The 11,997-nt window shown below is 60.6% G+C and overlaps 1 protein-coding gene across 12 annotated transcripts in view; it reads left to right on the top strand.

Annotated features, from left to right (window-relative positions):
- Nucleotides 1–11,997, top strand: part of PLEC (plectin) — a 58,010-nt gene that overhangs the window by 12,281 nt on the left and 33,732 nt on the right. For 4 of the 12 annotated variants that reach the window (XM_059902101.1, XM_059902103.1, XM_059902102.1 and 1 more), the window contains exon 1: nt 10,304–11,052. The exons of 6 other annotated variants lie outside the window; for them this stretch is intronic. In XM_059902101.1, the coding sequence (XP_059758084.1) occupies nt 10,515–11,052 (538 nt within the window). In that variant the 5' untranslated portion in view covers nt 10,304–10,514. Of the gene's footprint in view, nt 1–7,294; nt 7,356–10,303; nt 11,053–11,997 lie in introns of those variants that run through there. 2 more of the 12 variants (XM_059902120.1, XM_059902122.1) reach the window with 1 other exon arrangement.

Consider the following 11,997-nt stretch of genomic DNA (forward strand, 5'->3'; position numbering starts at 1 on the left):
TCCTTAGTTGCAGCTTGCCAGCTCTTTGGTTGTAGCTCGAGGGCTCCTTAGTTGCAGCAGGAGGGCTCCTTAGTTGTGGCTCGCCGGCTCCATAGTTGCGGCTTGCCAGCTCCTTAGTTGTGGCATGTGAACTCTTAGTTGCGGCATGTGAACTCTTAGTTGCGGCATGCATGTGGGATCTAGTTCCCTGACCAGGGATTGAACCTGGGCCCCCTGCATTGGGAGCATGGAGTCTTAACCACTGCACCACCAGGGAAGTCCCTATGCTTGTTTTAAAAAAATGTGCACAGTATTTTATAGTATAATTTAATTTATTTATAACTTTATAATCAAATATTAAGTATTTTAGGCACGTGTAACTTCTTTTTACTTAATGTTACAACAAATACATCTTTCTATGACATCAATTTATAATATAATATTCTTTTATATGGTAATCATATCCAATTTAATCTCTTCCCATGGAACATTAGGTTTAGTTTTGTTTCGTTTTGTGGGTTTTTTTGGTGTTGTAAACTGCTACATAGAAGAGCTTTGTGGCTGGATCATTGTGTGTCTATGGCTATTGTTAGAAATAGAATTTCTGGGTCAAGCAGTATGCAAAATTTAAGCTCTAGCTACACCAGGGTGCCATGTTTTCACCTATCAGATTGGTAAAAATCCAGAAACCCAGAATTTCTGGATTGCATTAGTGAACCGGTGGAAACCAGGCCAATGAAAATGTCTATCAGGCCTAAGAGCGCAGTGTGTGTGTGAGAGCCAAGGATGGCAGCCAGCGCCCTGAGGGAGGGCGGAGGCAGGGGTGCAGCGGGAGACCTCCCGGGTGTGGGGTCAGATGGTGCCGGTGAGGTGTCACTTTTTTTAAATTTTTTTAATTAATTTATTTATTTATTCATTTATTTATTTTTGGCTGCGTTGGGTCTTTGTTGCTGTGATCAGGCTTTCTCTAGTTGGGGCTACTCTTTGTTGCTGTGCAAGAGCTTCTCATTGCAGTGGCTTCTCTTGTTGCGGAGCACGGGCTCTAGGTATGCAGGCTTCAGTAGTTCTGGCACACAGGCATAGTTGCTCCTCAGCATGTGGGATCTTCCCGGATCAAGGCTCAAACCCGTGTCCCCGGCAATGGCAGGCGGATTCTTAACCACTGTGCCACCAGGGAAGTCCCGAGGTGTCACTTTTGGTGTTAAAAGGGGGAAAACCAAGGATCATGTTTGCATTTACGTGACTTTCCACATAAAGAAATTTCGGAGGGATAAAGAGGAAGCCAGTCCTGACAGTGATTTCCACACTGTGTGTGGGGTGGAGAGGGGACAATCTGGGGGGAGACTTTTCCCTGTATGGCCCATGTTTGCGTCTGGGGAATATTTTTAAGAAGTTCCTAAGGTGTTTGCTAGGTATTACAGCGGTGCCCAAAAGGGCTCGCTCCCTACACCTGCCCAGCACCCAGTGACAGGGTTTCAAACAGACAACAGAACCTCGCCAATCAGATATAAAATCATGTGAGTGTCTGAAGGAGGCAATTATTAAGAGTTGGGGCGGCGGGGCTTCCCTGGTGGCTCAGTGGTTAAGAATCCGCCTGCCAATGCAGGGAACACGGGTTCGAGCTCTGGTCCGCGAAGATCCCACATGCCACAGAGCAACTAAGCCCGCGTGCCACAACTACGGAACCCGTGCGCCTAGAGCCCGTGCTCCGCAACAAGAGAAGCCACCGCAATGAGAAGCCCGCGCACCGCAACCAAGAGCAGCGCCCGCTCACCGCAACTAGAGAAAGCCCGCGCGCAGCAACAAAGACCCAACGCAGCCAAAAATAAATAAATAAATTAATTAATTAATTTTAGAAAAAAGAAAGAGTCGGCGCAGGGCTGGCAGGGCTGGCGGGGCCGGCGGTGGGGTGCGGGGGTGGGTCAGAAGCGCAGTTCTAGCTCAGGGCAAGGTGGTCCTGCGAGGTCGGACCTCTGCATTGGGAATATGAGTCTCCCCATGGATCTGGTTCTTGCTTTGTGCTTGTGGGGCTTTCTGAACTTAAGTTCTGACTGATTTTTATTTATCTTGTTCCAGAGTAGTTTATATCCTGCACTGTGAATGAAGGTTTTTCCCACCCTCTTTTTCCAACTCGTTATTATTGACCTGTAAGAAATCTCTTGGGTCTTTAGCAGGGTGTTGAAAGTCGGCCACTCTAGTGAGCGCCGTTGTTGCTTCTGGTGGGTGGTCAGTGGCACTGGTTCAGGTGCTGAGGAGGTGCAGACTCAACGCTTGTCAGTGCTCTGCATCCGGAGCCTGGGTTCTTCCCCCTCACACGCCCTGGGCCAGCCTTGCCCGCGGCTGAGCCTGGAGGCTTGCCCTGGCCGCCTGTCGGCGTGGCTTTGGGGGTGTCCCGGCCACCATGCTGAGCCTTTCAGCCCCGCTGCTCCTGCTCCCAGTACTTCCGATGGGGGAGGCCCCTGGGGCGGTGTCACGGTCAGATTTGGAGGGACATATGTTCTCATGTTAACGATATACAGCCAGCCCTCCCCATCCACGGTTCTGCAACTGGGGATTTAAGTAATAGATCAAAAGTACTACTGAGGTGGGACTTCCCTGGTGGTCCAGTGGTTAAGATTCCGTGCTCCCAATGTAGGGGGCCAGGGTTCGATCCCTGGTCAGGGAACTAGATCCCGCATGCTGCGACTAAGACCTGGTGCAGCCAAGTAAATAAATAAATAAATAAATAAATAAATAATTTTTTAAAAAAGAAGTACTATTGGGGGGGGGGGTGGATTCCAGAAAGTTCCAAAAAGCAAAACTTGAATTTGCTGTGGGTGCTCAAAGACAGCTATTTACATTTACATTGTTTTTTTTTTTTTAAATAAATTTATTTATTTATTTTTGGCTGCGTTGTGTCTTTGTTGCTGCGCGGGCTTTCTCTAGTTGCGGCGAGCGGGTGCTATTCTTCGTTGTGGTGCGCAGGTTTCTCATTGCTGTGGCTTCTCTTTTGCGGAGCACGGGCTCTAGGTGCACGGGCTTCAGTAGTTGTGGCATGCAGGCTCAGTAGTTGTGGCGCATGGGCTTAGTTGCTCCGTGGCATGTGGGATCTTCCTGGACCAGGGCTTGAACCCGTGTCCCCTGCATTGGCAGGTGGATTCACTGCACCACCAGGGAAGTCCCTACATTCTGTTTACAACTATTTACATAGCATTTGCACTGTATTAGGTTATATGCAAATACTATTCCAGTTTTTATAAGGGACTTGAGCATCCGAGGATTTTGGTGTTGGCTGGGGTCCTGGAATCAATCCCCCTCAGATACTGAGGGTGCCTGGACCTCCTTTCCCAGTTTACTGGGTCACTTTGTAAAAATCAGAAACATTGGTGAGTTTTTATCAAATGAGTTATCAGCAGTTTTGAGATCAATATACAGGTTTTCTCCTTTAATCTATTAATGAAGTAAACCTCTATTAATAGCGTTCCTGGGAAGTACCTTATCCTTGAACTGCAAGCATCCACTGCTTGGTTTCCCTGCATGAACGCCTCTGACCAGGCCTGGGGTGCAGGGGTGCTGAGACAGGCGTCCCTGTGTGAGAGCACTGTCCCCACTGTCCCTGCTGGAGGAAACCACAGAGGGGTCTGTGCAGCAGGACGACACAGGGCAGGACAGGATCGGGAGCTTCTCTGTAGCCCTGAGATGGAGCAGGTGTGGCAGCGGGGCTGTGGCCGCTGAGCGCCTGGAGGTGGAAGGCAGCGAGGAGGCCAGGGCTGTCTCCAAGGGGAGGAGGGTGGCGGTGGAGACAGTGGGAAGAGGACAGGTTTGAGAGATATCTGGGGGGGGCAGAATGATGGGACCTCCTGATGGATGGAACATGGGGGTGGGACCCAGGATCCCTGCCCGAGGTCTCTGGTGGACACCTGGTAACGGTGCAATTTTTGAACTGGGCTACAGGGAGAGAGAGCTGGGTGGGGCCCAAACGGGGACCCTCTATGCCTCCTGGGCCATCACCAGGACCCCTGGGGCCCTGGCGGCACCCACCGCAGTGCTGTGGACCCGGCCCTGCGGGGTGGAGCCGCACGGGGTGGCTGGTCTAGCTGAGCTCCCGCCTTCATCACCCAGTGGCTGCCCACGTGGAGGAGCGTTCTCCTCCTGCCCAGCCTGGTAGCTTCCCCAGAGGTCAAGGCCAATGCCAGGCGATGGCTGTGGGGTGAGGCCCGGTGGTGCAGGTGAGATGGCCCCCTGTTCCCACTGCAGGGAACAGGCACAGTCCGTAGCGGGGTCTCACTGGGTGATGATGGGGGACCCTGTGTGGAAGGTGTCTGCCGGCAGGGCCGACAGCTGTCACATGTCACCCCTGCACAGGATCACCTACCCACCAGTCACTAGTGAGCCCCGCTAGGGCAGGCTGCCCGGGGCTGGGCACAGGCGTGAAGCTGGGGAGCCCTGGTGAGGAACATGGACTGGGGGGCAGACAGGGCCTTGGGAGCAGGGGGGTGGTCTGGACGGCAGGTGGTGTGGCCTGGGGCCACACCTGCCAGCGTCTCAGGAGGCTTGTGAGGCGGGGTGCTTTGTCCCAGACAGAGGGGCTGGGAAGGAGGGGGCCTGGCTGTGGCGTAGGGGCTCAGCTTGGGTTGCAGGGACCACAGGGGTGTAAGCTGCCTCCTGGAATTTGCAGTAAAGCTTTAAGAGCGTTTGGCCTTGCATGATGCGAGTCCCTGGTGCAGGCGACCTGCCAGGGCCCCAGCTGGGCGTGGGGAAGCCGTGCCGGGTCAGACAGCCTGCTTTCTTGAGGACCCTGGGACTAGATCTCCTGGGCAGTGAGGCCGTGAAAGCTGAGGACTGTCGGGAGGGCCAGGGCCGTTGCATCTCACCCACCAGAGCCACGCTGCCCCCATCTCTTGCCCCCAGGCCCTTGTCCGCCGCAGTCCGAGGGGCCTCCCTGGCCCAGGGGAACCCCGCCTACAGCTCTGTGTCCAGGCGCCCTCCACGCACACGTTCTGTGGGGTTGGCCAGACTCCTCTTCTCTTGACCTGGGGCCTTCGTATGTGCGTCCGCCTCCTTTGCTGGCTAGCTGCAGCCTGTCTTTCCACGGCCCCACTTTAGCTGCCCCTTCCTCTGGGAAGAAACCAAGGAATGGGCTCAGTGTGTCCCGTGGACTCTATCCAGGGGCCGTGGCCACAGCCCACTTCCCAGGCCACACCATGTGGCTGCCGTTTGGGGCAGACTGGGCAGGGGCAGGCCGAAGGCCTCTTCACTGGGCCTTCTGGCTGCCACCCCTTCTCTGCGAGCCCTTGTTTGCAAGTGGCTGCTGGTGACTGCAGTGGCCACTCTCGGGTGGGCAGCGTGACTTGAGGGGGCAGTTAAGGGCCTGGGACATTCCTTCTCTGTCCCCATGGTTCTGAAAAGTTAGGAAAAGCCACCTAATTGCACCTGATCCTTGTGTTACCCCATTACTTGCTTTCTCCCCTCATCTTTTCAGTAGCTTAAAATTATAATCTTATAAAATTCAATTATACGCAGTTTTGTTTGTTTTTTTGGCCGTGTCGGGTGGCTTGTGGGATCTTGGTTCCCCAACCAGGGATTGAACCCTGGCCCGCGAAAGCGCTGAGTCCTAATCACTGGACCGCCAGGGAACTCTCAACTATATGCAGTTTTAAAACTAGAACCAGCACTAATTTTGTGTGTGGGTGACTTTTCCTATAGTTTTTAGTTCTGTTTAAGTATCTATCAGTTTCATTTGAGATTTAGTTAGGAAGTACTCTTCAGTTACAGTTTGGATTTAGGTTCATCTGGACGTGGCTAATAAAAAAGTAATAGGAATTCAGGTGTAAGGAATCACAAAATCCTCTATTAATTTCTCGTATTCCTGTTTACCCCAGGTCTGCCGCTGTTTTTTCCTGAGACCTGCCTGTGCCCCGCACTGGCTGAGTCCTGAGAGGGGCAGGGATGGGGTTGTGAGGGATCCTAGAACATCAGGCCTTGAGCCAGTATAGGGCCGCACCCGCTTCTTTGCTCATCAGCCAGTACCTGTGGGCACCGCCGGCTTCCCAGCTCTGCCATCATCACGCGCTCGCCCCAGTCCTGACCCGACACGCGGTGGGCCTGCCTGCAGGAAGAGTGGTCGCCTAAAGGCAGCGGCCTGGCTGGGCAAGGTGTGGGCCCCACGGGGCCAGGAGGGGCCTTGGGGTGAGGATGGAGGAAGAATCTGGATGCGGGCCTGGCAGGAGACGAAGGCTGTGTCTGTCCCCCACAGCCCAGCACAGAGGACCAGGGTGGGGCGGGAGGGCCCAGTCCTGGGGTTTACGTTGAAGCCGCGCGTGCGCATGCCCGAGGTGTGGGCAAGGCTTGTGCGTTTGTTTACGGCTTCCTGCGGCACCGTGAGGGGGGCAGAGCTGACCCCACCCCGGCAGTGCCAGCGCTGTCATTCTCCCCAGGGGGCAGGCAGTGACAGTGTCCAGGAGGCTGATCCTGTCAGCAGTAGGGGTGGTGGTGCGAGGAGACTGCTGGGCCGGACAGTTGGTGGCAGGTGGACAGCCTGGAAGGTGGAGCCACCAGGACCTGTGGGGCTGACCCGTGGGGGTGAGGACCCTAGGGTGTTGGCCTGAGCTGCTGGGTGGTAGATGGTGCTACATCCGCAGAGCCGGGAAGACAGGAACTTCCCAAGACAAGCCTTGTGGGTATTTGCTGAGTTGGAGAGGCAGAGGCTGAATGTGTCACCTTGGGAGTCAGAGTGTCACAGGACCGGGTGAGGCGACCCAGAGGCACGTGTGGGTGGAGGAGGGCCCCCAGCTGAGGGGAGAAGGCGGAGGGCATGGAAGGGGGGGGAAGTGAATGGTGGTGATGAAGGAGCCTCCAGCCTCTGCCCCGGTGGGATCTACCTTCCCTCCTCACCCAGGGTGCTGGCTGGGGAGGTCGCCAGGAGGTCCAGACCGGTGGGTGTCTCCTGCAGGGAGTGAGTGGCCATGACTTCGAGGCCAGGAAAGGCACGTGCAGGAGCGGCTAGGACGGCGCTCTGAGGGTGGTCAGCGGCAGAGGCCCGGGGACTGGGGGGTGGGGTGGGCCGTCCAAGCACGCCTGGATCCAGCCTGATGGCCTGGCAGTCCGGCTGGAGTTACCGGGGCCACCTGACCCGGAGCAGGGGTCTGGAAGGGTGGGGGCGGTGTAGACGGGAGCAAGCTCGGGCCGGCCTTGCACTGCGCATTGATTAGTTGAGGCTCCGCCCCGGCTGGCAAGCCCCGCCCCGCGCCTCCCGGCTCCTCCCCCAGGCTGCGGCTCTGGCCTGGGCAGTGCAGTGCGGGGCTGGACTCTGCGTGGCGGCCCGCGCGCCGCCCTCAGCCCTGGCGGAGACATGGACCCCTCGAGAGCCATCCAGCATGAGATCAGCTCCCTCAAAGGTGCGGGCCGGGCTTGGGGACCGAGCCGGGGGGTGGGGAGTGTGGATCAGGCAGTGACCTCTGGCTGGGTGCAGCCCCCACAGGGCAGCGGTCGGGGTCTGCCGCCTTGGGAGCAGCTTTGTGAGTGGGGAGCCGGAGCCGCAGGAGACCCCATGTCCGTGTCCTGCCGGGACTCCACCTGGTGCGAGGTCCGCCCGGAGCTGGCGGGGGTGACTCCAGCCGCAGCCCCGCAGCCCTGCAGCCCTGCAACCCTGCAGCGAGTGTCGGGGGGGGGGGCGGGGCGGGCTACTGCGGCGGCGGGGGCGGGGCGGAGGTGGGAGCCGGCCTCCGCCACCTCTCGGATCCGCACTTCTCTCTCCTCCCGAACTCGGCCGAATCCCCGCCCCGCTTGTCGGCCTGCCCCCCAGCGTCGAAGGGGACAGGGCAGGGCCTTGGGGATCGATCACTGGCGGGGGAGGCGCCAGGCGGGCTGGCCCCGGGCAAGTCCACACTGCGGTTCTTTGTTCCGGAATGGGGGGGGTTCTGGGGGCTGCCCAAGGACCCCGACTGGTTGCCCTGGAGATCCGGAGGGGCCTGGAGTGGGGTGGAGGGGGCCGCCCTGTCTGTCCGCCCCGGTCCTTCCTGTGCTGAATCAGCAACTGCGGCTGCGGTTCCCGCAGCGTGGGGGCAGGGCAGAAAGGGGTGTTCTCTCAGCCCTGGGACCTGGGGGTCGCGGGGGTGGGGGGATGGGGTAGAGGGAGGCGTGCCGAGGCTGGCACCGCGGGCCAGACCGGGACGTCTCGTTCTAGGCTCCTGCCTGCTCCTCCCCTCAACCCCCGAGGGCGGGGCTGGTGGGAGGGAGGGGGATTCCCCTTCGTGCCCCGCCCGCCCCCCCCTTTCTTCAGCGTCCCAAACTGCTGCCCTCTCCTGTGGGGATGGCGTGGGTTGTGACGGGGCTGAGGGGCTTGGCCAAAGACCCGTGCAAGTCTGTGTGGAAGGAGGAGAGACCTTAGGTCTGGGGGCTTTGTGTGTGGCTTGGAATCATTTTGGGAGGGGGCATGCTGTGGGGTCGGTTTGGTAGGAGGCTTGGGGGTTGGGGGGTTAGGTCGGGGAATCAAACCAGAGAAATGTGCGGTGGACGTATGGGGTGGTTAGGAGGGAGATGAGGTCAGAGTGGGGCTGTGGGGTGGGCAAGGGGAGTGCACGGGAGATCGGGGTGGGGCAGGGGGAGCGCAGGAGGTCCGGGGGAGGGCTGAGGGTCAGGCCAGGAGTGGGTCTTCCGTGGGCACAGGGCCGGGCCGGGCCACTGGCCTGAGTGCTGGCCTGAAACCACAGCTGGTGTTGGTTCCCGAAGCCACAGCCGTGGTGCCCGGCAGGGTCCGCAGGCGCCGCTAGGCTGAGGGGGCGTGGCCGTTGCCCACTCCAGCGCCTGCTAGGCGTCCTCCCCGAGCCGGCGTCCCGCCCTCCCCGGCCGGTGTCCCGCGGGGCTGGCCCCCTTCCCGCCAGCGGAGGGAGAGCGGCGCCGCAGAGCTGGCGGGCCGGGCTGTGGGAACAGTTGGCCGTGCCTGCACTTTCCTCTGCCACAAGTAAGTGTGTGTGTGTGTGTGTGTGTGTGTGTGTGTGTGTGTGTGTGTGTGTTGGGAGCCGGCTCTACACTGCCATGGCAACGGCCTCATAAACCCGCCCCCACGCGCCGCCTGTTGGCCTCCTGCCCGCGGGAGCCTCCCACCTCGGGATCCCCCCCCCCTTCCGCCCTATTTATAAACAGTTCCCGAGTTAGCAGTGCTGGGAATAGGTGTGTCCGCTTGGGGGAGGGGAGAAAGCGCAGGTCCAGGTGTGAGTGGTGCAGCACCAAGTGGGAGAGCGGGGTATTGGGTGGAATGGGGAGGCGCGCGATGTCCGTGGTTGGAGCCTCAGCTGTGAGGGCTTAGGGGTGACTGCTGGGCGTGGCCGGGCCAGGCTGCAGGGTGTTGGCATGGAGCACACAGCCCCTTCCCCCCCCTGCTGCTGGTCCCCCTTTCACTGGGGCCCCCGACCCTCTTCTAGCCTGGTGCTACTCTCCCCTCATCTGTCCAGCTGGCTCAAAGGAGGCACTCAGGCTGCCAAGGGTGGGGTGTCTCCTGGCGGCAGGGGCGCTGGGCCGCGGGTGGCTTTGGGTCCCTGTGGCAGCTGAGAGCTTCTGGCCTCCAACAGCTGGCCTGGGGCGGTGGTGGATGGAGGCCACTCAGAGCCCCTACCCTGTGCCCTGCAGACAGTGCTTGGACTCTGAGCCGACTCCCTGTTCCTGGCCCACCCTTGATCTGGCCTGGCATGGCAAGGGTTAAAGAGGGTGGCCGCTCTGGGTCTGACACTTGGAGGTGGACGCTCTGTCCCTTTGCCCGCTTGATGGACAGCAGCCAGTGGTGCCTACAGCCTGTCCATGTGCTGCAGCAGCTGCCCCTGCCATTCCCCTCAGACCTCTGCCCCCCCAAGACCCCAGCTCTCCCCTCAGCCCTTGAGTCCCCACAAGACCTCAGCTCTCCTCCCTTAGACCTAGAGGACCCCCTGCCCAGACGGCCCAGCCGGCCCAGCCCTCCTCTTCAGGCCCTTGTGAATCCCTGAGGCTCTGAGACCACAACCCTGAGTTGGGTCCCCGGCCTGAGGACCCTCCTGCCCTCTCGGCTCCGGCTTCCCTTCTGCCAGCCTTTTAGATTCTGGGTCCACAGCCACTCCCGTCCACCCTCCCGCTAATCTTAGGAACCCTGAAGGAAGTGTTTAGAAACTGATGTAATTTCTGACGTGGAGCCGCGGGCCTGGGAGGGGAGGGGGCCTGCCTTGGGGATGGCCGCTGCTGCGAGGTGCCCCCCACTCTGCGAGGGGCCCTGTTAGCTGAGGGTGGGAGGGGCCGCCCTTGCCGCTGAGTCAGAGGGGGCCGGCCTGGGCGTCCTGAAGGGCGGGCAGGCGGGAGGCTCGCGCAAGCGGTGGGCAGGCCGCAGTGTCGGCAGGAATCGCACGGAGCCAGAGAGCCAGGCGCCGCGAGCCACAAGCCCGGAGCCCGCGCCCTCGAGCTCAGCGCCACGGCCTGCCTGCCCCTCGGCCCCGGTTGCACCTTGTGCCGAGGCCGTCTCCTGGACCTCCTCCCTGTGCCCCGCCCGCCGCCCTCGACTCGCCAGCGCCCTCGACTCACCGGCTCCGGCAGCCATGGTGGCCGGCATGCTCATGCCGCTGGACCAGCTGCGTACCATTTACGAGGTGCTCTTCCGCGAGGGTGTGATGGTGGCCAAGAAGGACCGGCGGCCCCGCAGCCTGCATCCCCACGTGCCCGGTGTCACCAACCTTCAGGTCACGCGCGCCATGGCCTCCCTTCGGGCGCGGGGCCTGGTGCGGGAGACCTTCGCCTGGCGCCACTTTTACTGGTACCTCACCAACGAGGGCATTGCCCACCTGCGCCAGTACCTGCACCTGCCGCCGGAGATCGTGCCCGCCTCTTTGCAGCGGGTGCGCCGCCCTGTCGCCATGGTGATGCCTGCCCGCCGCACCCCCCACGTGCAGGCCGTGCAGGGTCCCCTGGGCTGCCCGCCCAAGCGGGGGCCGCTGCCAGCCGAGGACCCTACCCGTGAGGAGCGGTGGGTCTACCGCCGGAAGGAGCCTGAGGAGGGGGCACCTGAGCCCCCTGTGGTGCCCGCCACCACCCCAGGGACCCTGGCGAGGCCTGGCCCGGAGCCTGCCCCAGCCGCAGGTAGCTGTGTCCTGGCCCCAGGGTGGGGGATGGGAGGAGGTGCTGGGGCCGGGGCCTGGGCCTGGTGGGCTGGGGTGGGCAGCGAGTGTGCAAAAGCTTTGCTCCCGCCAGCAGGTGGCGCCGTTTCCGCCTGCGCGCTCTGGTCAGTGGACCCACAGGGCTCCTCCTCCTGGCTTGAGGACCTTGGGGTGGGTAGGCCAAGGAGGAGCCGGTAGGTTACTGCCAGCCCATCCCCAGGCACACCCCGGAGCTAGGGGTGGGGCTTGTGGTTCTTGGACTGGCAGGACCAGCTGTTAACACAGCCCTGGCTGGCACCCTCAGCCCTCTCCCCAGCTTGCCCTTGTCCTGGGCCCTGCTCGCCCCCCCCCCACCCTGGCGACTTGTCTGCCCTGAGGCCCTCTCTGCAGGAGGTGGGGGCATGCAGAGGAGGTGCTGGGATGGGACAGCGGTGTAGCTTCTCTCCAACAGTGGGGGTGACTACCTGACCTTTCTGAGCCTTGAGTTTGTCCAGTGGGGGTGACAGCTGCCCCCGTGGTTGTGTGGCACAGATGTGATATTGTGACTGGCTGCTTGGTCGGCTTGGGGTTGGTGATGGCCTAGCGGGCAGCCCTGGGTTGGGGCGAGAAGAGCAGACCCTAGGTAGGAACATCTGCCGCTGGGCCTGAGGCCAAGGCATGGCGGGTGCAGGGCCCAGCCTGGGGTCTAGGCAGATCCTTCCCAGCGGGAGCCAGGTCTCAGAGGATGGAACAGGTCCTCTTGTCCCAGAGGTGGCCAGCAAGCCCTTGCTGTGTCCCTGCTCTGTGGCATCCCTCTGTCCCTAAGCACCTGTGCTGCAGGACCCAGGTGGGCAGAGGGTCCCGTGCAGCTCGAGGCTCACACATGCGCTTCTGGAGCTCATTGGCCTTGGCGTTGAGGTGGGGCAGCCCGCACCTGCTTCCGTCTCTG

The sequence above is a fragment of the Balaenoptera ricei genome, chromosome 17 (genome assembly GCF_028023285.1).
Source record: "Balaenoptera ricei isolate mBalRic1 chromosome 17, mBalRic1.hap2, whole genome shotgun sequence".
NCBI classification, from domain to species: domain Eukaryota; kingdom Metazoa; phylum Chordata; class Mammalia; order Artiodactyla; family Balaenopteridae; genus Balaenoptera; species Balaenoptera ricei.